The sequence below is a fragment of the Hemitrygon akajei genome, chromosome 2 (assembly GCF_048418815.1).
Source record: "Hemitrygon akajei chromosome 2, sHemAka1.3, whole genome shotgun sequence".
NCBI lineage: Eukaryota > Metazoa > Chordata > Chondrichthyes > Myliobatiformes > Dasyatidae > Hemitrygon > Hemitrygon akajei.
In genome coordinates this window covers 128960926-128986652 of record NC_133125.1, presented here as the reverse complement: position 1 = coordinate 128986652, position 25727 = coordinate 128960926, and the positions used below count along the sequence as shown (strand labels likewise).

The window sequence follows — 25727 nt, the reverse complement described above, 5'->3', positions numbered from 1 at the left end:
AGAGCCTAGCGGCATGGTGCCAAGACAAGAACCTCTCCCTCAGTGTCAGCAAAACAAGAGATGATCATTGATATCAGTAAGCAGGATGGAGCACACGCTCGTCTGTATCAATGGTGATGAAGTAGAGGTAGTTGAGAGCTTCAAGTTTCTTAGTGCAATCATCACCAACAATTTGTCCTGATCCAGCCACGTGAATGTCATGGTAAACAAAACATACCAACATCACCACTTACTCAGAAGGCGAAGGAAATTTGGCACGCTCCTAATAACCTTCACCAACTTTTTGTTTTTAAATACAGCTTGGTAGGACGAATTTTCCCCAAGACACCAAGCTGCAGAGGGTTGTGAATGCATCCCAGTACATCATGAAACCAGTCTTTCCCCTATCACTGTCTACACTTACTGCTGCCGACTCCTCCTACCCTGGTCACTCTGTCTTCTCCCTCCTCCCATCGGGCAGAAAATACAAAAGCTTCACGAGGTGTGCACCAGGCTCAAGGACAGCTTCTATCCCGCTGTTATCAGGCTTTTGAACAGACCTATTATATATGCTAAAGATAAATTTTTGATCTCCAATTGTCATGGCCCTTGAACTTTATCTACTTGCACAGCACTTCCTCTGTTAGTACATATTCTACATTGTTTTTTCCACTTTTGTGTTACCTCTATATTTACATATAGAATGCTCTGTCTGGGTGGCACATAAGAACTTTTCACTGTGTCTCCTTACATGTGAAAAACAATAAATCAATTACCAATTTATTACCTATAATTAATGACTTGGAGAATGGGGGCAGAGTGCAAGATATCCAAGCTTGCTAACAACAGCAAACTTGAATATCTTGCACTTTGCCTCCCCAATAAATGGAACAGCATACTATGATGAGGATATTTGGACCCTGCACAAGATACAGGTAGGTTGAGAGAGCAAGTGAAGGTCTGGTAAAATGAGTTTAATATAGAAAAATGCAAGACCCTGCACTGACAAAAGGAATCAAAACGCTTATTATTTAAATGCAGAGTCTGCAAATGACTGGAATACAGTGGGAAGCTGTCGTGTGCATGAAATAACGTTAGGGTGCAAATGCAGCCAGTAATTAAGGTGACATGTGGCATATTGGCCTTCACTGCTAGAAGGTCGGGGCATAAAAATGAAGAAATGTCGTTACAATTACATTGGGTATTGGTGAGACTGCATCTGGAGTACTGTGTAGTTTTGGATCTCTTAATGAAGGATATGGCTAATTTCTGGGACAAACAGTAAAATTAAAACTGTATTCTTTGAAGTTCAGGAAAATAAAGGGTGACTATATCAAAACATACAAGGCACACAACAAGGTAGATGTTGAGAAGCTTTCAGTAGTGGGAGAGTCTTGTACATTGTTCCAAATTAAGGGACAGTCATTTTAAAACTGAGGTCTGTAAGGATTTCTTAGAATAGAACTTGGTGAATAGTCAGAGTTCTCTATACCAAAGGGATTTTGAAGCTAGGTTTGACCTGTTCATTATTTCTGGGCCAAAGTCCAGGAAGATCCTACCCAACAGCATTCTTGTAATTATTTTACCAAAACTTCAGAGTAATAGACTGCCACCATACTCTGAAGTTATTAAGGTGATTCAGACTAACAGTATCATTGCTGCTCATATCTCTTAAGTGAAATGAGGTAAGTCTTATATTCTTTCATATCTTAAATACATATTTGAATTTATCATGGTTTATCATGGTTAATTATGCTATATAGCAATGTTTAAAAAAAGATTACAGGAATAAAACATCCAATTTTTGACAAAATCTTATTTTAAATTTTGACAATTTTACCAAATATGGCAATGGAATAAATTTTCTCTAAAAACTAATTCTTATAGTTAATGCAATACCTAGAAAAATAAAATACAATCCTGGTATTGTTTAATCAAACACAATATTAACAGGATTTAACTGGAACAAAAGTCACTTACCCAGAGTTGAAGACTGATGGCAATGTAATGGAAGTTACCCCTTTCCCAGCCACCATACCAGGAAAACTACTCCCTTTGGCTTTCAGCTGCACAGTGAGGGCTTTAGAAATGCATCCCAGGAACATGTCCAAAATTCCTAATTTATTCCAGTCTCCTTTCTCTGTGGAGTGAATGATGTCACTGATATCTGCTGGTGGAAGAGATTTCACGCCTATTATGCTAGCAAGACGGACTGGTGTTACTTCTGGCAGAACACGGCGTAGCAAAGAGGTCACCTACAAAGACAAGAGCTTGAATGTTAAGACCATTTTCAAATGGACTATTTCACATATAATGGGCATGACAACTATTCACAAAGTATTTTAACAATACAAAGCATTAGAATTTAAAACTGGTTATAATAAACACAAGAAAGTCTACAGATGCTGAAACTCCAAAGAAACACATAGAAAATGCTAGAGGAACTCAGCAGGTCAGGTAGCATCTATGGAAATGAATAGACAGTTAACATCTTCAGCTGAGACCCTTCTTTAGGGCTGAGAAAGAAGGAAGAAGATGCCAGAATAAAAAGGTGGGGGGGGGGCAGGGGATGGAGGCTACCTGGAAGGTGATTCACGAAGCCAGGTGGATGGAAAAGGTCACAAAAAGAGGAAATCTGTAGATGTTGGAAATCCGGGCAACATACACAAAATGCTGGAGGAACTCAGCAGGGTTTTGGCCTGAAACATCAACTGTACTTTTTGTCTATAGATGCTGCCTGGCCTGCTGAGCTCCTCCAGCATTTTGTGTGTTGCTTAGATGGGAAAGGTCAAGAGTTGGAGAAGAAGGAATCTGATGAGATGAGAGTGGACCATAGCACAAAAGGAAAGAGGAGGTCAGAGTGGGGAATAGAACAAGTGTGTGGTGGGAGGAAGAATCTGTTTACCAGGAGAAATTGATATTCAAGTAACCAGGTTGGAGGATACCCAGATGAATTACAAGGTGTTGCTCCTCCACTCTGAGGGTGACCTCATCTTGGCACAAGAGGTAGCCATGGACCGACACATCAGAACATGAATGGGAATGGAAATTAAAAAGTTTTGCCACCAGAAAGTCCCGCTTGTGGTGAATGGATGCAATGTTTTGCATCAATGAGATTAAATAATATAATCCATACTGACCTGTCTTTGAACCCTGGGTGAAGCTGTATGTAGTAAGGAGAAAAGGTCTTGCAATAAGGTGAGCTGCTGGGCTAAATATTGTCTTCCTACATTAGATCCACTCAGAGCAAGCACCATAGATAAAAGCTCAAAACAGTATGCATCTGAAGAAGCATCCTCATCGTTTGGCTGAGAATTAGCATTTTCCTTGCTGGATATGGCATGTTCCCATTCTTCTCGCACACGTGTAGCTTCCATTCGTATGGCCTGCACTATATGTGCACATACCTGTTAAGAAAGTGATCAGCTGGTTTCAAGGATGGAATTCAATAAATATATCAAGCTTGATGCAACAATTTTTTATTTCATGACCTCATTAATAAATAACAATGTTCTACAGCACAACTTACTGAAAACTTACCAAGCAAAATCAGACACCAAGTAAACAACTTAACCAAAAACTCATTCAGAAGGAAGGCTTTTGGTATTATCTTAGAGGAAGAAATAAATGGGGGAACCTGGAGAGATTTAGGGATAAAGTTGTACACAAAGCCAAAAGCAAAAGAATAAAATTATGCAATGATCAAAAATGCAGAACTGAAGCAGATATTTTGAAGCGCTGCAAGGTGGGTGATTATAAAGATTTGGAAGGCAAGGTTATGGAAGGAATTAAAAGTATAATAATTTCAGTTTCAAAACTTTGCTTAATCATGAATCAGAATGGGTTAACCAAGGCACAGATGTACTGTTAATGAGTATAGTCCAGAGATTCAAATACAGCAAGGCTGTTTAATTTTGGTTTGGGGCCCAAATGGTACTTTTTATTAAAGCAACATTAAAGAAGGTAGCTCTGTGGTGTAATAGACAGTATTACCGCTGCAAAACTCCAAAAGCCCTGATTCGATCATGACTTCTGGTGCTACCAGTAATAAGGCAGCGTGCTCTGATGTTGAGCCAACCAGAAGTGTCATTGCTCCTTTTGAATGTCTTTTTTTATGACCCCAAGACACTGCTGGACGTTAAGAATTCAAATACTGCAGGTCTACTCTATCAGTGAGTTGCTCTTTGGTGGAGAAGCTGGACTTGGTGAGGAATGTGTTGCTACCCAATACAGAGAGGCTTTGAAGTCTGCGTGCGAAGATGGTGCGCAGTCTAACAGCAAGTGATTGTCTTAGTAGTTTTTCTTTTGACTGCAGGACGCTGTTAGATGTTGGTAACATGTAACATTGATAACTGGCAAGTACATTTCACTGGTTTACTGGAGAGACCAACAATGGGGAAGCTACGTGGTCTTGATTGTAGCGCAGACTAGGTATCATGACATGGTATTGTTTGCGCAGCAATCCAGGAGGGATGACACCAGAGGCAGTGTGACATGGCGTCCATGCTGGCATTGGTGTTGCTCGGTGGAAGACAAGCTGCATTATGCTCCTGTGCAGACTGCTGCAGGCTTGTTCTTGCTGACACCATTCATAGACTCAGGGACTTAGGCTATTTTATCTATTTTGTGTGACTATATGTTATCTGTGCTATACATGCCTTGTGCTGTGTATGACTATTGGTACTGTTTTGCACCTTGGTCCTAAAGGAACGCTGTTTTCATTTGGCTGTACTCATGGATATTCGTATATGGTTAAATAATTAAACTTGAACTCGTCTGGTGGTTGCAAGTTCTCTTTGTGCCACATTGGTTTTCCCTAGTTTCCTTCCACATTCCAACAGTATACTGGCTGGTCGGCTAATGAGCTACTGCAGGTGAGTGGCAGGAGAGTCAGAGACAGTTGATGGCATGTGAGAAAACAGGTTACAAAAAATAGTAGGGGAATGTGGCTGATAGGATTTCTCTGAAAGATGGCAAGGACAATCTATTTCCTTTTATATTTTTATGGACCGTGAGGTGCAAAAGAAATTCAAACATTTTTTTGGTATAAAACCAGTATCTGTAGCAGCCCTAGTTCAGGTCTGGAGAGACTGAGCAGGTAGCTTATGTAGATAGCAATAATATAGAGTACGCTTCACAGTAGAGCAGCTATAACATCCCCTGCTTAAGTGTTCCTTCAATTGAGTTGTGAACACAGCAATCACAAAATGTTTCAGGATAGTGAGCCTGTTTCCAATTCGTTACTGGGATGATTTGAGTTTTCCGCATTAATTTCCCGTAAGAAAATGATCTCAGTTCAGTTTCAAGTTTGCAAATGTTACTTATATCATTAAGGTAACAAATACAAGATAACTTCACCATTTAAAAAAATATAAAAACTTTGATCCAAATTGTAAAAGAAGTTTTGGTTATGTTCAATAATTTAGAGATGAAACAACAAAGTAAAGCTATGTAATTGCTAGGTAATATTTCAGGAGTCTTTAGAATCAGAATGAGTTTTAATGCAACTGGCATATGTCATGAAATTTGTTGATTTGCGGCAACAGTACGTAATAATAAAAGATTAAATTACAATATGTATATTTGCAAAGAGAGGGGGAAAATAATGAGGTAATGTTTATGGGTTCATTGTTCATTCAGAAATCCAATGGTGAAGGGAAAGAAGCTGTTTCTGAAAGGTTGAGTGTGTGTCTTCAGACTCCTTTATCAGCACCTCAATGGCAAAAATGAAAAGAGGCATGTCTGGTGGGGTCCTTAATGATGGATGTCACCTTTTTGAGATATCGCCACTTGAAGATGTCCTCGATGCTGGGGAGGCTCGTGCCTATGATGGCGCTGGCTGAGTTTATAACTTTCTGCAGTTTTTTTCCATATTCTGTACAGTGGCCCTCCATACCAGTTGGTGATACAACCAGTTAGAATGCTCTCCACAATACACCTGTAGAAATTTGCGAGTGCCTTTGGTGACATACCAAGTCTTCTCAAGCTCCAAGTGAAACAGAGCAGTTGTCACGCCTTCTTTGTAATTGCATCAATATGTCTGGACTGTTATGCCCGCAGCCCCCTCCTTCGTGAGAATCGCAAGAGCACTAGTGGGGTGGGTCAGTGGACCCAGGAAATGGGAGAGAGACGTGCCAGATGCCTTGTTCCCCGGCGATGCAAAATAACGCGACATTGGCCATTGTCTCTTGGAGACACATTTGTGGATTGGGGACTAGGCTACGTGCAAGCCCTCGGGCAAAGTGGGCTGGTTGAGAGAGAGATTGCATCACCCCCAACCTGATTGACATCTACTACCCTGCGAGTCAAAATAAAAGAGGGGCTGTAGAGATGGCCCCTCAGACGCACCAGAAGAAACGCTAGCGATCCCGTAATAGCGGGAAGCCATTTGAAGGAAGCCACGTGCGTTCCGTTCCCTTGCCTGGGAGCCGGTGGCTGGTATCACAGAAACGATTTTCTTGAACTAACAACGGGGAACCAACTCCCCCGACTCAACGGATTGGCCTCATCAAAAGACCCGGGCAAGTTTCTTTTCTCAAAAATCTCTCTCTCTCCAATAAGTGAAAACCCAGCGGTCCCCAAAGGCTGAAGCCTGCATGAACTGAGCATGAACTGAGTGACTTTTATATTTCCATCGGACAATATATTATCCCCTAGACAAACGATAGAGCTATCTCTTATTGATGATTATTACTATACCCGCGCTTTTAGATTGAGTATTGATGACATATATTATCTGAATGTTTGTATTAATCTTATTTTTGTGCCCCTTTATAAATAAAGACTTTTAAAAATAGTACCATCAGACTTCAACGGACCTCTCTATCTTTGCTGGCAAGTGACCCAGTTACGGGGTACATAACAGGACCCAGGATAGATCTTCAGAGATGCTGATACTCAGGAACTGGAAACTGTTCACCATTTTCACTGCTGACCTGCAATATGAACTGGTATGTGCTCCCTTGACCTCCCCCTTCTGAAGTCTACAATCAATTCCTTGGTCTTATCGATGTTGATAACAAGGCTGTTGTTGCGATACTACTCAACCAGTTGATCTAACTTGCTCCTGTACGCCTCATCATCCTCTGAAATTCTGCCAACAATAGTTGTGTTGTCAGAGGAAGGGATGTTCTTTCCAAACCACATAGACTGTGGTCTCCTGGTTAGGAAGTCAAGGTGAGAAGTTGCAGAGGCAGGTACTGAACCCAAGATTTTGGAGCTTGTTGATTAGAACTATGGCATGATTGTATTGAACACTGAGCTGTAATCAATAAATAACAGCCTGATATAGATATTACAATTGATCAGGTGATTCAAAGCCGAATGGCGAGCCACTGAGATTGCACCTGCTGTAGACCAAGATAGTCTTGTCACATTATTTTTGCCTCAGCCGATTCCTATCTGCACTTAGATTTGAACCATGCATAATGCTACAAATGAATATTTTTTGGCCCTGGAAGGCAGTTTTCCTTTGAGGAATATATGAATCATTGGCTATGGCATCTTTGTTAAAATCTGAATCACTAATAGAGGAAACCAATTACCTTTCAATGCTCATTCCCAATGACTAATCCCTTTAAGAACTGCACATATTCAATGAATTACAATTGTCCCTTAAGAATCAATTTGAGAGAAAATAAAATCACTGAAGAGCAACAAACCTATGAGAAGGAACAACAAATAGCAATCCATGTTTAATGTCACTTATAAAAATTAAATATTATTCATTTCAAACCTGTTTTTGTAGATTTGTTAGCTTGCTTCTGCTAAATATGATTCCAACCATATGTTCCTTTAAATCAGCATCAGATACCTTCAAGAAAATAAGATGAATTAGTCATTTTAAATACAACAGCGATTGACAAAAATCCTCATTTTTGACATCCTTGTCCTTGACTGCACACACAACAAACTATTTGGCCACCAACTAGACTGTCAGAAAGGCCATTTGCCAACTTGAAAAACCAGGAGCTCACACTAGGTAGAATTTTTGTAACGTAACAACTTGGAGAATCACAAGGAGCAGCGACTCCACATATACAAGCCCACTTTCACCAACACACACTGTGCTCAAGTGGATCCAATTCACAGGATACATGGGATCCTATTCAATCTATTGTATATAACCTCCATTCCAAAATGACCTTGCCATTAAGCTACCATTTGCACCCATGTGCATCTGAAGGTAAAGCTCCAAGTCATCATTAACTTCATCACTGAAGTTTAAAAAGAATGGCCACACACTTAATATTTGCCGAAGGTCCTTCGCAAACCTGACCTCTGTGTACAACACCACCCTCTAACAATCAAAGTCCACAATGAGACTTTAGAAAATGAGGACCTTTGCACCTCGACAGACATCAATGAAGAAACCCATCTCAGTTTACAGAAAAGTGGCATTATCATTGGTCATGAAGAAAAGAATGTTTGAAGATTAAGATCTCATACACAGCACAAAGCTCAGTTTGCTAAGGGGGATGGGGGCAGCAGCTCACATTTTCCTGTATGCTTCTGAAACACAAACTGACAGCAGCTCAGGATAATGTCAACATTCCCAACACTGAAGCCCTAATTATTCTCAGTCAACTATAACATCCAGACCATGCCCAGTGCTTGAATATTACAACCTTTTTCACGGCAAGAGATTACCAGTAGAATGCAGGAAACAATTCAATATACTCAAAGCCTCTCTGAAGAAAAGCACGTAACATATTCAGCACCAACTTGTGAAGGGCCCAGGCCCATGACAGCTCAAAATGAACAACCCAATGAACACTTGATATGTCACTGAGAACCTTGAGTTAATTTGTCAGAAGTAGAGGAGCAATCTACAATATATACAAGTGGATAATTTTGGTGTCTTACCTTTTCTTCTCCCTCTGGTGATGACAAAATGGTTTTGTCTTCTAATTCAGGTGTAGGTTCTGCATCGCCACATATTAGTTTACCAAACACCTGTAAACATACAACAAAAACTAGCTCCATCAAGAAAAAGCGTTGATGACTTAGACTATTTAAAACTATATAGAGCATTTTCTACTTTTATTAGGATGATGAAATAGACAGTTGTCAAAAAAGATCAACAAATTCAGAGGAAGCAGTTAAGGTTTAGTAGAAATAGAACTTTAAAAAAAAATATTACATTGATAGGTTGAATTCTGCAAGTCAAATGATACGTTTGGAGAACTGTTGCTCGGAACTTAAAATGATCACAGAAGAGTGAGGGAATTAATGAAGACAGAAAAGACTGTAGATAGACACAGAACAGCACAGGATCAGGCCCTTCAGCCCACAATGTTGTGCCAAACCAGCTAAAAAGCAAACTAATAAACATGAATCCATCCTTCCTACACAATGTTCATAGCCCTCCATTTTCCTCATACTCGTGCCTATCTAACCATTTTTTAAAAGCCTGTAACACATTTGCTTCTACAGCCATACTGGGCAGCACATTCCAGGCATCAACCACTCGAGTTAAAAAAAACTTACCCCTCACATCCCCTTTGAACCTATCGCCCTCACCTTCAATACAGTATTAGACATTTCAACCCTGGGAACCAGATACTCCCAGTCCCTAGTCTATCAATGCTTCTCATATTCTTATAAACCTCAATCAGATCTCCCCTCAGCCTCCACCGTTAGAGAAAACAACCTAAGTTTATCCAGCCTCTCATGATAGCACATGCCCTCTAATACAGGCAGCATCCTGGTAAACCTCTTCCACACCCTCTCCAAAGCCACAACAATCAGAACTGTATGCAGTACTCCAGATGTTGCTTAACCAAACTTTTATAAAGTTGCAAGATAACATCTTCACTTTTGAACACAATGCTTTGACTAATAGAAATAAGCATTCCATAAGCCTTTTTAATCACCCCATCAACTTGTTTAACCACTTTCAAGGAACTATTAACTTCAATTCCAAGATCTCTCTGCTCAGCAACATTATTAAGGATCTTGCTCTTAACAGTGTAACGTCTCCTTGCATTTGTCCTACTAAGGTAAAACTCTATCTGCCATTTCTCTGCCATATATGCAACTGATTTATATTGCGCTGTTTTCTTCATCAGAAGCTACAATTTGGAGCAACAAACAATTTGTGGGTGGAATTCAGCAGGTCAGGAAGCACAAGTGTTGGGGGTGATGGGGGGGAGAAACAGAAGTTAGTAGGTGATTGAGGCAGAGACAGCCATGGGAGATTAAAAACAAGAATATTAAAAATGAGGACTTGGTGGGTAGGAATGTAGAGCAGTAAGTGGAGGGATGCTGAATGAGCAAAGGTTGGTGTGAATCAAGATGCTAAGAGGACAGTTTGAATGAAAGTAATAGTGAGCAATAAGACAGAAGCTTGTGGATAGAACACTGGGATATTTAAATATGTGGCATTTATGTTAAAATCCAGTTAGTCAAGCAAGCATTTGAATTTTCCTGTAAGTTAAGATCTTTACAATCCACACTATTCTTTTAATTTTTTTTGACTGACAGACTAGTCATATTTTGTACATTACATCAGATATGTCAGTATACAATTAAAGATTATTAACATTAATAACACAAACAAGATTAGAAAAGAAATACAGCACACCTGTGATGTTATAAGTCGGAAAACTCTAAGAGTTTCTGCTTCACAGTTCTTCTGCTGAGCAACACTGGCTGAGATTTGTCCACCAATTTTGATGCTTTCACTATCCTTCCATCCCAAAACTTTGACTTGACGAACTCTCAAGGTGTTCTCAGGGCCTTTGAGTTCTATTTTAATTATGTGATTATCTCCTCCTGAAAGCTCACTGGTTACCCATCCCATATGTCTGGAATCCATATCGGTCTTAAAATAGATAAAAGAAAGGAACCATGTTTAATCTGTAAAGCAAATCTTGTTTAAATATAAAACCAGTCTTTAAACAAAAAAAAAATCGGTTATTATAAAAATAAGCAGATTGGGTTTCTGTCAGTCAAACATAAAGAGTAAAGTCTGAAATATATATACATATCAACTCCATATTTGTCTTTGGTGTCCGTCTATAAAGGTCTCATGAGGAAAATCCTCCCTTCTAAGGTACCATCTCTTTTACTGTCTCTTATACAAAACAAAGTGATCTATTAATACTTGTATAACCAATAATCACTTTTTCTCAACAGACATATCTCTTTATGTCTTGACAAAGGTTACATTAAACAAGGTATTAAGCAATGGTTATGAGGCATCCAAAGCTCAAGATTTCTAGTAAAGAAATAGTTTGCAAATGGGGAAGGGGAGAGAATAAAACATACTGTAATGAAATAAGCTTTGCTTCCAAGAAGAACAATTTCTTCCAAAGTCTTACTTGTTTAATTCTGCTTAGATCTTCAGTCGCTTTTCCAGAATAAAAAGTCATGGAAGATACCTTGTTCTGTATTGAGAAAAAAAATGCATATTTCAATTGTAAATAACTGAATAAAAGAAAGCACTTGTGTCATTGGCTCTTCACACAACGCTGGAACATTTGGACAGCAAAGATGCATACATCAGAATTCTCTTTATTGATTACAGCTTAAAATTAAATACCATCATCCCCTCAAAACTAATCAGTAAACTCCAAGACCTGTGCCTCAATACCCCCTTGTGCAGTTGGATTCTGGAATTCCCCATTTGCAGACTCCAATCAGTTTGGATTGGCAAAAACACGTTCTCTACAATCTACATCAGCTCAGGTGCACCACAGGGATGTGTACTTAGCCCCCTGTTCTACTGACTTTACACCTATGACTGTGTGGCTAAGTACAGCTCCAAAACCATGTACAAGTTTGCTGATGACACCACTGTAGTCTGCTGTACTGCAGGTGGTAATGAATCAGCATACAAGAGGAAGAATGAGAATTTGGCTGAGTGGTGTAATAACAACCACCTCTCACTTAATGTTAATAAGACCACAGAAGTGATTGCAGACTTCAGGAGAGGTCCATGAGCCAGTACTCATCAGGGGTGGAGAGGGTCAGTAACTTTAAATTCCTGGGTGTCACTATTTCAGAGGACTTGCCTGGGCCCATCATACAAATGCAATCACAAAGAAAGCATAACAGCACCACTACTTCCTCAGGAGTCAGTGGAGATGTAGCATATCCATCAAAAACCTTGACAAACTTCTATATGTGTGGTGGAAAGTGTGCTGATTGGCTGCATTACAGTCTGGCATAGGCACACAAATGACTGAGTGGAAAAATCCGACAAAAGGAAGTGGATTCAGCCCTGTACATCACGGGTAAAGCCCTCCCAAACATGAGAACATCTACCTGAAATGCCACCGTAGAAAAGCAGCACCCATCATCAAAGAGCCTCACCACCCAGGTTTTGCTCTTTTTTTGCTTTTGCCATCAGGTAGAAGGTACAATTGCCCCAAGACTCACACCAACAATATCAAGAGAAGCTACTACCCTTAATTATCAAGATCTTGAGCAAAAGGAGATAACTATACTCATTCTATTTCTGGTCTCAGTTTAAAGATTCTATCTTGTTATTTCATGCTCTCGTTATTTATTGCTATTTATTTATATCTGTATTTGCACAGTTTGTTATTAATTGATCCTGATTACAGTTACAGTTGTTATGATACCAGCCCCCTCCTTTGTGAGAATCGCAAGAGCCCTAGTGAAGGGGGGGGGTCAATGACTCAAGAGAAAAGAGAGACGTGCTGAATAGACACAGGAAATGGGAGAGAGAGAGAGACGTGCTGAATACCGCATTCCACCGGGATGCAGAATAAGGCGACCTTTACTATTGTCTCATGAAGACCACGTGTAAAGCCCTCGGGCAAAGTGGGCTGGTTGAGAGAGAGAGATTGACACCTGCGATCCCGTGAGGAAGTATAAAGGAGGGTCTGGGGGGGGACGACCCCTTTAGACGCACCAAGGAGACACGATAGTGATCCCGTCGTAGCGGGAAGCCATTTTGAAGGAAGCCACGTGCGTTAGATTCCGAATCGGGAGTCTGTGGCTGGAATCACGGAAAAGTGCTTTTAACTAACAACAGGAAAGCCTGCTCCCCTGATTCCATGGCTTTGCTTCATAAGGACCCGGGCAAGTGTTCCTTTTCTCACCAATCTCTCTCTCTCTCTCCAACACGGGAAACCCAGTGGTTCCCAAAAGGCTGAAGCCTGCAGACTTTTGAATGACTGTTATATTTCCAAATGGACAAGATATTATCCCCTAGACAACGATAGAGCTTATTTCTGATTGATTATTACTATACCTGCGCTTTAGATTGAGTATTGACGACGTATGTTATCAAAAATGTTTGTATTAACCTTCCGTTTGTGCCCCTTTATAAATAAAAATGTTTAAAAATGGTATCATCAGACTTCAGTGGACCTCTCTATCTTTGCTGATAAGTGATCCAGTTACGGGATATGTAACACAGTTCTATAGTTTTGCTAGTTATGTCTGTAGGTAAAAGAATCTCAGGTTTGTATGTGGTGACATGTATGTTCTCTGATAATAAACTTTACTTTGAACTTTGTCTGTTAAATTAATCATAAGCAGCTCATCCCTCAATCTACAGTATTTCATTAAAACTTTGAACAAGATAGAAGTACCGGTACTAATATTTTGGTTTTTATTCAATTAAATATTAAATGTCAAAACAAATAGATTCAAAAAGGACACGATCTATTCTTACAAAGGGCAAAAAGTAGAGGGGTTATTGGAGGAGGATTAAGATTAAATTGACAGATGCTTCAGAGAGCCGACACAGTCGCATGAGCCAAAGGCTTACAATTATATTGTACAGTATAACTGCTGTAAGGGCAATGTTCATTCAAAGCACTAATGATTTTGCAATAGTACTGTTTTGAAAACTTTCAAGTTTTATGGACTTTAGTCAGCTTGAAGAGATTAAAAATACACTGTAAAAAATGAGGGCCTGAAAATACTTAGAATACTACAGAAATCACAAGCTTAGAGCAAGTATGAGCTTCATTATGGAACTCCATTCCTTGTGGATGTAGTAAGACATTGAAAGTGTGCTAGAATTATAAAAGACTTAAGAAAATCCTTATCCTTACCCCCAAATCTCGAGAATTATCCACATGCACGGATACAAAACGAGCACAAATTCCTTTGACACAATTTATGGTTATACTCTTTGTTTTGTTCTTGTCTTCATCACCCGATTCCCAGAAGGTTTCTGTTGATCCATCTGTCAGACTACCAATCATGGCAGGTCTACTAGACGTTTTAATATCTACAATCCCTGTGAGGTCCTTCAAGCACGTTACTGCACAGAGCTCCTGCTGTGAAAGATACAATTCACAGAAAGAAACTATCTGAATTTTGCCTTCTCAGAAGAAGATGCAAGTTACATTTACAATATTTTCACGAAAGCAACTATCACTCTTTTGTCTTATGATATAAATATTAGCTATTTATTTCTGAAACAGGATAGAAGATTGGATAGACAAATGGCACAATAATACCTGGCAGTTTCAGGAGTACAAAATAACATTTTGCTCACAATACACTTTTGACATGTACACTGGGTGAGAAATGTACAAAGTCCAAGTGGTCTGGTTAATGAACTGTCTGCTAAGTTCTTGAATAAGCTCAGTTATCTGTTATGCAATGCCTTGTACCAGAATATGGTGCGGATATCTTTTACTGGGTCAAGCAAATCAAAGTTAATACACTCAAACTAGTCTGATCCCCGCATACTTAAATTCATGTTTTATGTTAGTAACAAATTACAATTAAAAATATTAGTTTTACCTGATTTAATGCTTCATAACCAGACTGTACACTGATATTAAAGCTTTCTTCACTATCACCATCATCAGATTTAGAAAGAATGTTATTGATGTGGTGAAAAACATTACTTTGATGAAGGAATTGATGATCAGACTGCTTGAATTTCAGACTCCAGCATCTGTGTACAAAATGAACAAATATTAACAGAGGGTTGCTTGTGATTTGAAGACCAATCACATATTGGGGCTGGGGATGGATGCACAGAGAAATAAACAGGAATACTGATTTTTCAAAGAATCAAGGACTTGACTGTTATACCTGGTCTGAACTAAGTACTCTTCAACTGTAATACAACTTAAGCTTAGTGGCTGTCAACTTTCTGGGCAACATGTATTTTCTGTCAAGGAATCCATGCATTCAAAGCCGCCAAACAATGTAAATTTTTTTCCTACACTTCCTAGCTTACAAGCAAATGTAGTAATGAACTCTCAACACAGCAGTCCTCAAATTTAAAACTGATAAAATTAGAGCCATGCACTCACACCAGGAATTAAATAAGCAATCCAGAATCTGGGAGAACACACATTGAAACTTCATACGCCCACTTTTCCTGCTGGTGCAAATTGTTTTGAATAGCACTATGCCAACTCTGCATATGTTAAATAATCCCTGCTCCCAGTTCCACTACCAGATTTTCAGCATTAAAACAAAAAATATATGTACTTGCTAAAACATTTAAATATTCATATTTCATCTTAATATGATGATTTTTTTTGCATACTTTCACATGGTTACAGGTGTCCCCCACTTCACGAAAGTTTGCTTTATACCACATCCCTTTTACAAAAGACCTACATTAGTACCTACTTTCACTAACTGAAAGAAATCCGAAGAGGATTTTCGCTTTTACAAAAAAAGGTGCCTGCTTTAAATTTGTGTTTACCCCGAGAAGGACTACCATGACTGTGAAACCTTGCGCGGGCAGGTGAGTGCGCATGTGTGTACGTGCCGATTTTTTTCTTCAAATCAGTTTTGGGCCGAATCTTCCCGATTCTGGTAACTGAAACTACACTGTACATACATTATTTCTACTTTATATAGGCTGTGTATTTATCATGTCATTACTGCTTTTACTATACGAGGGGTGACTGATAAGTTCATGGCCTAAGGTAGGAGGAGTCAATTTTAGAAAACCTAGCACATTTATTTTTCAACATAGTCCCCTCCTACATTTACACACTTAGTCCAGCGGTCGTGAAGCATATGGATCTTGGACCTCCAGAAAGTGTCCACAGCATGGTTGTGGCCTAAGGTAGAAGGAGATGAGTTATACAGCTCTCGTTACATGCACATGCAGGTCAACTCTGAGTGATTATGCAGAAAGTTTCAAGTTAATAACATCTCCTACTGCAGGCCACAAACTTATCAGTCACCCTTGATGAGTTATTAACTGATGAGTCATTAACTTCAAACTTTCTGCAGGGGACTATGTTGAAAAATGAATGTGTTAGGTTTTCTAAAATTGACTCCTTCTACCTTAGGCCATGAACTTATCAATCACCCACATATGTTTAGTGTTATTTTAGGTTTTATGTGATATTTGGTTTGATTTGGTAGGTTATTTTTTGGGTCTGGAAACACTCAGAAATTTTTCCCATATAAATTAATGGTAATTGCTTCTTCGCTTTACGCCATTTTGGCTTACGAAAGGCTTCATGAGAACGCTCTACTTTCGAATAGCGGGGGAAACATTAAAGGTTTATAAAATAACTCCAGCTGAACCCCAGTGGCAAAAGAACAGGATTAAAACACTGATCAAAATATTGCCTTGATTTATTAAATAGCAGCATACACCAGCATCATTCTGAAAGCCATAGATTAAACAAGGACAATGGCATTGGGTTTAAAGAATGTCTGACTCACAAATTTAATACTTTGTTGTAAGAGTTTATTAGCGTTACGACAACTTGAGTAATGAAAACTTACCCTTACAAAACTCACATTTCATTTGAAATAAAAAAATGTTCTTATGAAATGTGGAAAAAAAACTTAAAATGCAAAAGAAATTTGTCAATTTTGTCAAGTGTTCACACCAAGGATACAAATGGTTTTCCCCTCAGTAATACAAAGGGCACTCTATTGTGTTGTACTTGTACATTTGAGTTCAGCTAAAGCTTCAAGGGCATCAGGAGACCAAAATTCAGAGAAAGTAAGTGAGAGTTTATTTACAAACAAGATGGTGCCAGTATATAATGCACCCTTGGTCACCATCTTCCAGATACCAAACAAAAATAGCTCTTTTACTTTTATGTCTGTTTTTCACCTTAATGTGTTTCTGGGACTGTTAGAACCTGCAATATACAGTTTGGAGATCGTTTGGGCGATCCAGCGATTTACTGGCTCCAAGAAGATTCGTGCGTACTCGGACAGCCTCGATACGAAGGAACTTTGAGATTGGGCGTGAGCCTCCATTTCGCCATTTAAGTTGTCCATTAAGCACTGATTAAAGTGTTGAGGAAGACAGACGTTGAGCCGAATGGAGAAGGCATGCAAGAGTGTCAGTGCCATCTGCTTGCCTTTCAATGAATGTTGGTGAAGTTGGAGGATGGTATCATGGTTCTGCGTTTATGGAATGGACTACTGCTTTTATGGACTGGTGAATTTTTTCAGACTTACGGTTTTTACACTGTGTTTGTTTTAATCACCTGTTCCTTTTTCATTTTGTTGTACGAGGGGAGGGTGGTTCGAAGTTGATGTTCTGTTAGCGTGCTTTAGTTTTTTGTGCTGAAAGGGTATTTTTTTGGGTGGGTCAATGTTCCTGTTCCGTTTTGTGTGGGGGGAGGGGGTTTTGGAGGGGTGGGCTTGACGTTTCTCTCTGAATGACTTTTTTTGTTTTGTGGCTATCTGGAGAAATAAAAACTTTCAGAGTGTGTATAGATACATGTTTTGACAATAAATGAACCTTTGAAGTAAGTGCAACTACAGAGCTAGATTGTAGTGATAGGTGTTGATCGAGCAGAATCACATCTCTTAAATTTGCTTACTTGGTTGACTCCAGCTAAATCCAATATCAATGACCGCAAGACTACAATAGCAATTTAAATTTGATGACTTCCCAAGATACTTTAATATACCTTCAAATAACTTTCTTTTACAATAAATAATTCCTCACCCACAAGCAAAGTGATAGTGACATACTTGCAACTTTGGCAAATGATTAATTTCTAAATATAAGTGAAGACCATGTATCAGAAGCAAACAAAAACCTGTCTTTAACCATTTCCCTGTAATGTTCAGTGGAAAGTAAAACATAGAAGTTAATTTGCCAAATTCTCACTGCTACTGTTAGATTGTTGAAGTCAATTGTAACACTTCAATTGCTGTTCAAACGGTTGCCTGATAATTAAAGACCATGAGCTGAAACAAATACCTTCTGTATTCACGACTTGGTACGGCATTGGGAAATATACTTTACAGCTGCAGCATGGAGTTCTATTATTGGTATTGAACCACAAAATTCTTGCAGGTCAGACAATTTTAGGATTTGCCCAGGAGCATGTGAATCTTACAATATCCCACAAAATAGGACTTTGGAATGATTTTGCAAACCAAGTTAAAATGATTTGAAATTTCCTACTGAAGAATTCATGCGAAATTAAAATTTTATATTTAAATCTAAAATTATTGGCCAAAAAAGTGAAATTCAAACCACTATTACTCATTTTTGTATACAATCCCTGAAGTTACACATAAAGGAAGTAATTTAACTCCTATCAGTAGAAGAGCAATAATCTACCGTAGAGCCATCTGTTGCAGTGAACTGCCACTGGGGAGTGACATCATTAAGTCTGAAATAGTTTGCAGGAGGCGGTGGAAAGTCTGAGGTAAAGGATGAGCTGCTTCCCCAGCAATCACAATATCAGACAATGGATGCTCACATACTCCAGTATCTTTCTCCTAAGTTATAACAAGAATAAAGACAATTAGTGGCTTCAACATAGAAAATTATTTTCAATGTAGCAACAACATTCCTCAAATTTTATTATTTTCCAGGGAAGAGGTACTCAGCACCAATCCCAATGGTACCACTGTACAAAAGAATCTGGATCAGATTAAAAGTTGGCTTGGCAGATGGAATTTCATCATGGCTAATGCATTGGTGCCAGAGTTTGGGAAGTCAAATAAGGGCAGGACATTTACAGTAAATGGTAGGGCTCAATGGATGAGAGTTTAGGATTTAAGTCCATAGTTCTTTGAAAGTGGTGACATTGGTGGGGGTTTTTAAGACAAATATAACGTGCTTGTCTTAAGGATACAATTGTGTGGAGAAATGATTCACCAGGATGTGGTCTGGTTTGGAAGATTTTAGCGGTATGTAGAGATGGTTATGCAGAGCTTGTTTTCCCTAGAGAAAATGAGGCTGAGAGATGACCTGATAGAAAGATGAACTTGACACATAAAAACCTTCCCCCATTTTCATAATACTAAGAATAAGAGACATAGGTTTAAGGGTCAGAGAAAAGAGTTTTAATGGGGGATCAGAGTTGGTGGTAAGCATTTAGACAGGAATTTGAAAAGTCATAACATAAGGCATGATACAAACCAAATGCAGACAAACAGAATTAGTATTAATAGGAAAAATGATTGACATGACTTATTCTAAGCTGGCTACATAAGTTTTTTAACAATTTACAATGAAATTACATAGAAACGTAGAAAACCTACAGCACAATACAGGCCCTTATGCCCACAAAGTTGTGCCGAACATGTTCCTACCTTAGAAATTACTAGGCTTACCTACAACCCTCTATTTTACTAAGCTCCATGTACAACTAAAAGTCTCTTAAAAGATCCTATCGTATCCGCTTCTACCACCTTTGCCGGCAGCCCATTCCATGCACTCACCACTCTCTGAGCAAAAAACATATCCCTGACATCTCCTCAGCACCTACTCCCCAGCACCTTAAACCTGTGTCCTCTTGTGGCAACCATTTCAGCCCTGGGAAAAAGCCTCTGACTATCCACATGATCAATGCCTCTCATCATCTTATACACCTCTATCAGGTCACCTCACATCCTCTGTCGCTCCAAGGAGAGAAGGCCGAGTTCACTCAACCTATTCTCATAAGGCATGCTCCCCAATCCAGACAACATCCTTGTAAATCTCCTCTGCACCTTTTCTATGCCTTCCACATCCTTCCTGTAGTGAGGCAACCAGAACTGAGCACAGTACTCCAAGTGGGGTCTGACTAGGGTCATATATAGCTGCAACATTACCTCTCAGCTCCTAAATTCAATTCCACGATTGATGAAGGCCAATACACTGTACGTCTTCTTAACCACAGGGTCAATCTGCGCAGTTGCTTTGAGCGTCCTATGGAATCAGACCCTATGATCCTCCACACTGCCAAGAGTCTTACTATTAATACTATATTCTGACATCATATTTGATCTACCAAAATGAATCACTTCACACTTACCTGGGTTGAACTCCATCTGCCACTTCTCAGCCCAGTTTTGCATCCTATCGATGTCCTGCTGTAACCTCTGACAGCCCTCCACACTATCCACAACACCTCCAACCTTTGTGTCATCAGCAAACTTACTAACACATCCCTCCACTTCCTCATTCAGGTCATTTATAAAAATCACAAAGAGTAAGGGTCCCAGAACAGATCCCTGAAGCACCCCACTGGTGACTGACCTCCTTGCAGAATATGACCCGTCTACAACCATTCTTTGCCTTCTCTGGGCAAGCCAGTTCTGGATCCACAAAGCAATATCCCCTTGGATCCCATGCCTCCTTACTTTCTCAAGGAGCCTTGCATGGGGTACCTTATCAAATGCCTTGCTGAAATCCATATACACTACATCTACTGTTCTTCCTTCATCAATGTCACATCTTCAAAAAATTCAATCAGGCACGTAAGGCACGACCTGCCCTTGAAAACTTTAGTCACTTAACCATATAACAATTACAGCATGGAAACAGGCCATCTTGGCCCTTCTAGTCCATGCCGAACGCTTACTCTCACCTAGTCCCACTGGCCTGCACTCAGCCCATAACCCTCCATTCCTTTCCTGTCCCTATACTTATCCAATTTTACTTTAAATGACAAAACCGAACCTGCCTCTGCCACTTCTACTGGAAGCTTGTTCCACACAGCCACCACTCTCTGAGTAAAGAAATTCCCCCTCGTGTTACCCTTAAACTTTTGCCCATTAGCTCTCAACTCATGTCCTCTTGTTTGAATCTCCCCTACTCTCAATGGAAAAAGCCTATCCACGTCAACTCTATCTATCCCCCTCATAATTTTAAATACCCCTATCAAGTCCCCCCTCAACCTTCTACACCTTTGATTAAAACTGAAGACAGCTGAGAGTGTTTTACTCATTGCAAGGGGCAGATACACTGACATCAACTTATGGATATCCACATCAAAAACAGTAATGTGCAATAATTCTGATGTCCTATCAGTTCAGAGAATAATAACAAATTGTATTACTTATGCATCAATTTCAACAGTGAAATATGGAGTAACAATCTGATGGAGGAACTTAGTAGGGCAAGCAGCATCTGTGCGGGAACTGGCAATGCTTCTGGTTGAAACTCTGCATTAGGACAGTGAACTATACAGTTGCATTTCTCATTTTATCTGGTGCAAATACATTAAAATCCTGCAATATTTAAAACTAACCTGTTCTCCATTCTCTTTGTTCACTTTGTTATCATCAACTTCTTCATCTTCTGATTCCAAGGGAGCTGGAGTCAGAGAAGCCACAAACTGCCAGAGAATATCGTGGAGAGCAGTTGTCTGAATTACACTACACAACAACCAATTGAAGGCCTGTTCAAATGGAAAAAAAAACACACACAAAATTAAGGTTTGTTCTTTCAGCAAAACTTCAAAGTAGTGATTAAATATAACTAGTATAATACCTTAACCATAAGTGTTGATCATTTATACTTCTTACCCAATAAGGACATTAACTACATGCTGCTGAATGCAGTAAGTGCAAGCAGACATAATGAATGATGAGTGATCATTATACTGACCTCCAGAGCATACACTCTGCAAGCAGATTTCCTTAGGGCATGTCTCATTGCCATTTCCAACCCTTCTAAATCATGGTGCTGGATGACAAATGCTAGAACAGGCCACTGGAAATTTCTTTCTCCTTTGGGCAGAGAACTATGAGCCGAGATCAGACGAGAGAGCTCAGGAGATGGATGTCGAAGGAGAGATGACCCCACTTCTACTCGAGAAGAAAATTTAGTAACTAAAATGTTTAAACATAAATAAAACACAATGACATTTTTCAATTCTGCTTACTTTAACACACGTCCTTCTAAACTTGCAATGACTTGCTATGATTAATCCAAACTTTGACTAAATGTGTTGACAAGAATTACACTACTGTTGTGTGGTGAACCAAACTAATTGAAAAAGTACAGTTCTAACTATCCAACACAGCTCTGAACATCCCACAGATCTACCAGTTTGCTTCCAAGTCTTTCCTACTGTGGCTTCTACCCTAGACTTTGATTCACAAGCAGGCCAAGCTTGAGGAACATCTTTCAAGAACTTTCAGACAGTCCAGGAATCTTAAGAGTGACATTTCCAGTTCCATTATTTTCTTGAATTATCTTTTATTTGTCCAATTAGCATTTTTATAGCATTATCCTATTTAGTAGCTAACTTCTTTGCAGACCTTTCCTTTTGTTTTTCTCTTTATTGCATCTATTGTTTTATCTATTTCCCCCCGATTTTAAATGAATCCAAAAATGATAATGGCTCCTCTCCAGACTGCTTCTGACCCAGATATTCCAGCATTTTTTTATTTTCAGATATTTAAGAAATTGTAGTTTATGACGATAAATTGTGATTTTATTGGATAACACAAATAAATCCAGTAACAATCTTGAAGAATCACCAGAAGCTCCAAGTAGAGTTAAATACATGTATGTGATCATTGTACGAAAAGGAAAATGAGATAAACAGAGCTTCATACATCTAGATGCTCAAGCATCAGAACTAAATGTTCCAACCAACAACCCACAAATATTTTCTTGACTGTTTCCAAACTCACTCCAAATTCTGTTTGCTATTTAATTTTGTCATTAAGCCTATTTTGATGAAAGGTCCAAATGAATCCCTCACACCAACATCTGATGCCCTGCAAATCAGTGTTTGATGTGTGTTCTGCTACCACCTAAATCTAATCTGAAACTATTAACATTTGTTTTAATTATTTCATCAATATGATTCAGTATTAAATACCAAGTACACACCATCTTACTCTTTCAGAGGGTGCTAGTCAAAATGCCTTTTTGAATCTGTTTTCCCAAAGATCATCATATAGCCTTTTTCTGCCTTGTTACTCTGCAATATTTTTGTTTTCTGACAAGTTTAGCACAAGTACTGTACTAATTTTTAGCTATCACTTTGCTTTCAACACTAAGGAAATATACCTACAAAATTAAAATGCCCATTCACAATGCAAAAGATCTTATGCCAAGAATCATTGCTTAATTAGGCTAGTGGATTCATATGCAAGATGAATTGTTATTAAATGCTGGTTCTTTTACAGTTTTGGAATCCCAAACTTCTGAATAATAGTGTATGTACCCTGAACTATGAAGTAATTGTGTATAAACACATAAATAACAGAAAACATTATTAGCCTTTATTAGACACAGTACATACTCTTTAGGTTGCGTACGTCAGCTCATCACCAAGCTGCTAATTCATTGCAAAGTTGGACAGAGTATTTTATGCATCTTTGAGGTAAGAAACACAATAATTTCTGCGTTATCACAATAGCCTCAGAATTGCCTGACCTGCGTCACCACTGTTGACTCTGCGCCTGGGAATAGCTTTCACCCGGGCAGGTGACGTTGAGTGCTGTTTGTCGTACTCTGATGCAACAACTGAGTAAGATCGTTGGAAGACGCTGCGCTTTGTTGTATCATTTTCCATTATAGGACTTGTTTCAAGACTATAAAAAGGTAGAATCAACGTACCATCAAAAATAACACAATAATATGCACAGAGGTTCATGACACTCAATCAGATGAATAAACAACTTTACTATGGACGTACCTGGGAGGCATTGATTTCAGATTAGTTTCAGGCTCATCAAAGACATGAGGGCAAGCATCTGGTGTAACTGAAATGTATGGTGCTGGTACAGAGGTGGAACGAAGATATCTCATTTCATCTTGGAAAAGGTGATCGTCATGGTAGCCAGCAAAGTTTTCTGAATGTTGTCTATTTGGCAAAGTTTTACAATTGTGAATCAAAACTGAACTGCAGCAGAAATAAAAGGTGTTTTCTAATTTAACACCTACTCAACAATCTAGGCATGTTAACCCCAATAAGTAGAAGTGGAGAGGAAAATTAAGTTAATTTTAAGAGTAATTTTTACTTTGTGAATGAAACTCAATCCAAATCAAGTGAATAAATCCGAAATGCCTTTTTAATTTTTTTAAAGTATTGTTGTAATGATCAAATGTAGTGTTTAATGTTGTATTGCATCAGAAAGAATTGGACTTCTGTTAATACTAAGAATCTCTCAGTCAAGGCAGGCAATTAATCATATCTCTCCAGGCTGTTGAGCTTGGTAAGCTAATAAATGAAACATGGTTTTTATCAGTTAATGTCCAGTGACTTTTTGCAGGCATTTATGGGGGGGGGGGGGGGGGGACAGATCCAATTCAGTACTGAGAAACAATAGAATCTATTTTTTATATCTCTAGGAAATGACTTTTCCTGATTTTCTGATAGTCAAGTTTCTAAGAATATGTTTTTATGCAATTCTGTAAACAGCTATATACTGGTAATAAAAGCAGGTAATGTCTGCTTCATATCAAGAATCTGTTTTTTTTTAAAATTGCTCTGCTCTCTACTATTTATTAACTTAGCAAAACGGCACAGAGGAGGTCCTTCTGGCTCTGCGAGCTGTGCCACCTCAGCTACTCTGATTTAACCCTACCCAAATCACAGGACAACTTACAATGACCAATTAACCTACCCGGTACACCTTTGGACTCTGGGAGGAAACTGCAGCACCCGGGGAAGACCCACACACTGCTCAGGGAGGACACACAGACTCTTTACATGTGATGCTGGAATCAAATGCCGAACTAACATCACGCTATCTGTTCTGTTACTGTGGGCCCAAAATACCGCAGGCCCACTTCAAAGTGGTAAGTTTCATCAGAAGCCAAAACCAGGGAAGAGATTTGCCTTTTGCCAAAACTGTGTAACACACTGTAAGGTTTCACTGCTAATGTAATGGCCTCTCTGTAATGTTTCACTGTTAAGGCTAAGGTAATGGTTTTTCTGTAACAGCAATGTTTGGGTTATGACTAGAGATAATGGGTCTTTGAAATGTATGTTAGCCAATGAGGGGGGTGCTGTTCTTTCTCGTGGGTCTGGAAGAGGGTTTTTCCATGGTCTTGTCATTGAGAGATGAAGAGAGAGGACTCGAATGGAGAGAGTTGGTAGACCGCCGGATGGAGTGGACTGACAGTCCAAGGGTCGACTACTCTCGGAGGATGACGACGGGAACAAATGGACGAAACCATGAGCTCTAACATTTTCGCATTAGACTGTTTCAGGAGAATGCCTTTTTTTTGTTTCTTTATTAACCATATAGTCAAATTAAGAATTATAAAGTTCAATAATTTAATCACATATTGTGTACTGTTTGTTATTTCCTGGTACTGATTTGTAACAGGCCACACCTTGTGCAGCATCAACCCAAACAAGATTTGTTAAGTTTGGCCAATCCAGGGGCAATCATCTCCTAGATTAAGCTGCTAGCCGAACTGAGGGTTACAACTGTCATAGATTTTAAAGCATCAAGCTCGGTTTTGCGTATTTTAGGTTTTTTTCCCCCTGAACCCAGGCCCCTGATCTTTTGAGCTATGAGCCAATTTAGTGATTGGCTGACATGATGGCGAGGGAAAGTAGGAAGTTTACTACAACCCACTGCTTAGGAATGGGTAAGCTGTGATTAAGATAGAG

The 25727-nt window shown here is 39.1% G+C and overlaps 1 protein-coding gene across 16 annotated transcripts in view; it reads right to left on the bottom strand.

Moving 5' to 3' along the window:
• mycbp2 (MYC binding protein 2) overlaps positions 1–25727 on the bottom strand; it is a 221518-nt gene that overhangs the window by 24005 nt on the left and 171786 nt on the right. For 12 of the 16 annotated variants that reach the window (XM_073027703.1, XM_073027818.1, XM_073027782.1 and 9 more), the window contains 13 exons: positions 23799–23966; positions 23537–23694; positions 21752–21975; positions 21393–21542; positions 18491–18651; positions 14716–14872; positions 14016–14243; positions 11304–11369; positions 10565–10804; positions 8845–8934; positions 7715–7792; positions 3120–3386; positions 1960–2234 (listed from right to left, as the gene is read on the bottom strand). In XM_073027703.1, the coding sequence (XP_072883804.1) occupies positions 1960–2234; positions 3120–3386; positions 7715–7792; positions 8845–8934; positions 10565–10804; positions 11304–11369; positions 14016–14243; positions 14716–14872; positions 18491–18651; positions 21393–21542; positions 21752–21975; positions 23537–23694; positions 23799–23966 (2262 nt within the window). The remainder of the gene's footprint in view (positions 1–1959; positions 2235–3119; positions 3387–7714; positions 7793–8844; positions 8935–10564; positions 10805–11303; positions 11370–14015; positions 14244–14715; positions 14873–18490; positions 18652–21392; positions 21543–21751; positions 21976–23536; positions 23695–23798; positions 23967–25727) is intronic. The other 4 variants (XM_073027845.1, XM_073027761.1, XM_073027729.1 and 1 more) reach the window with 3 other exon arrangements.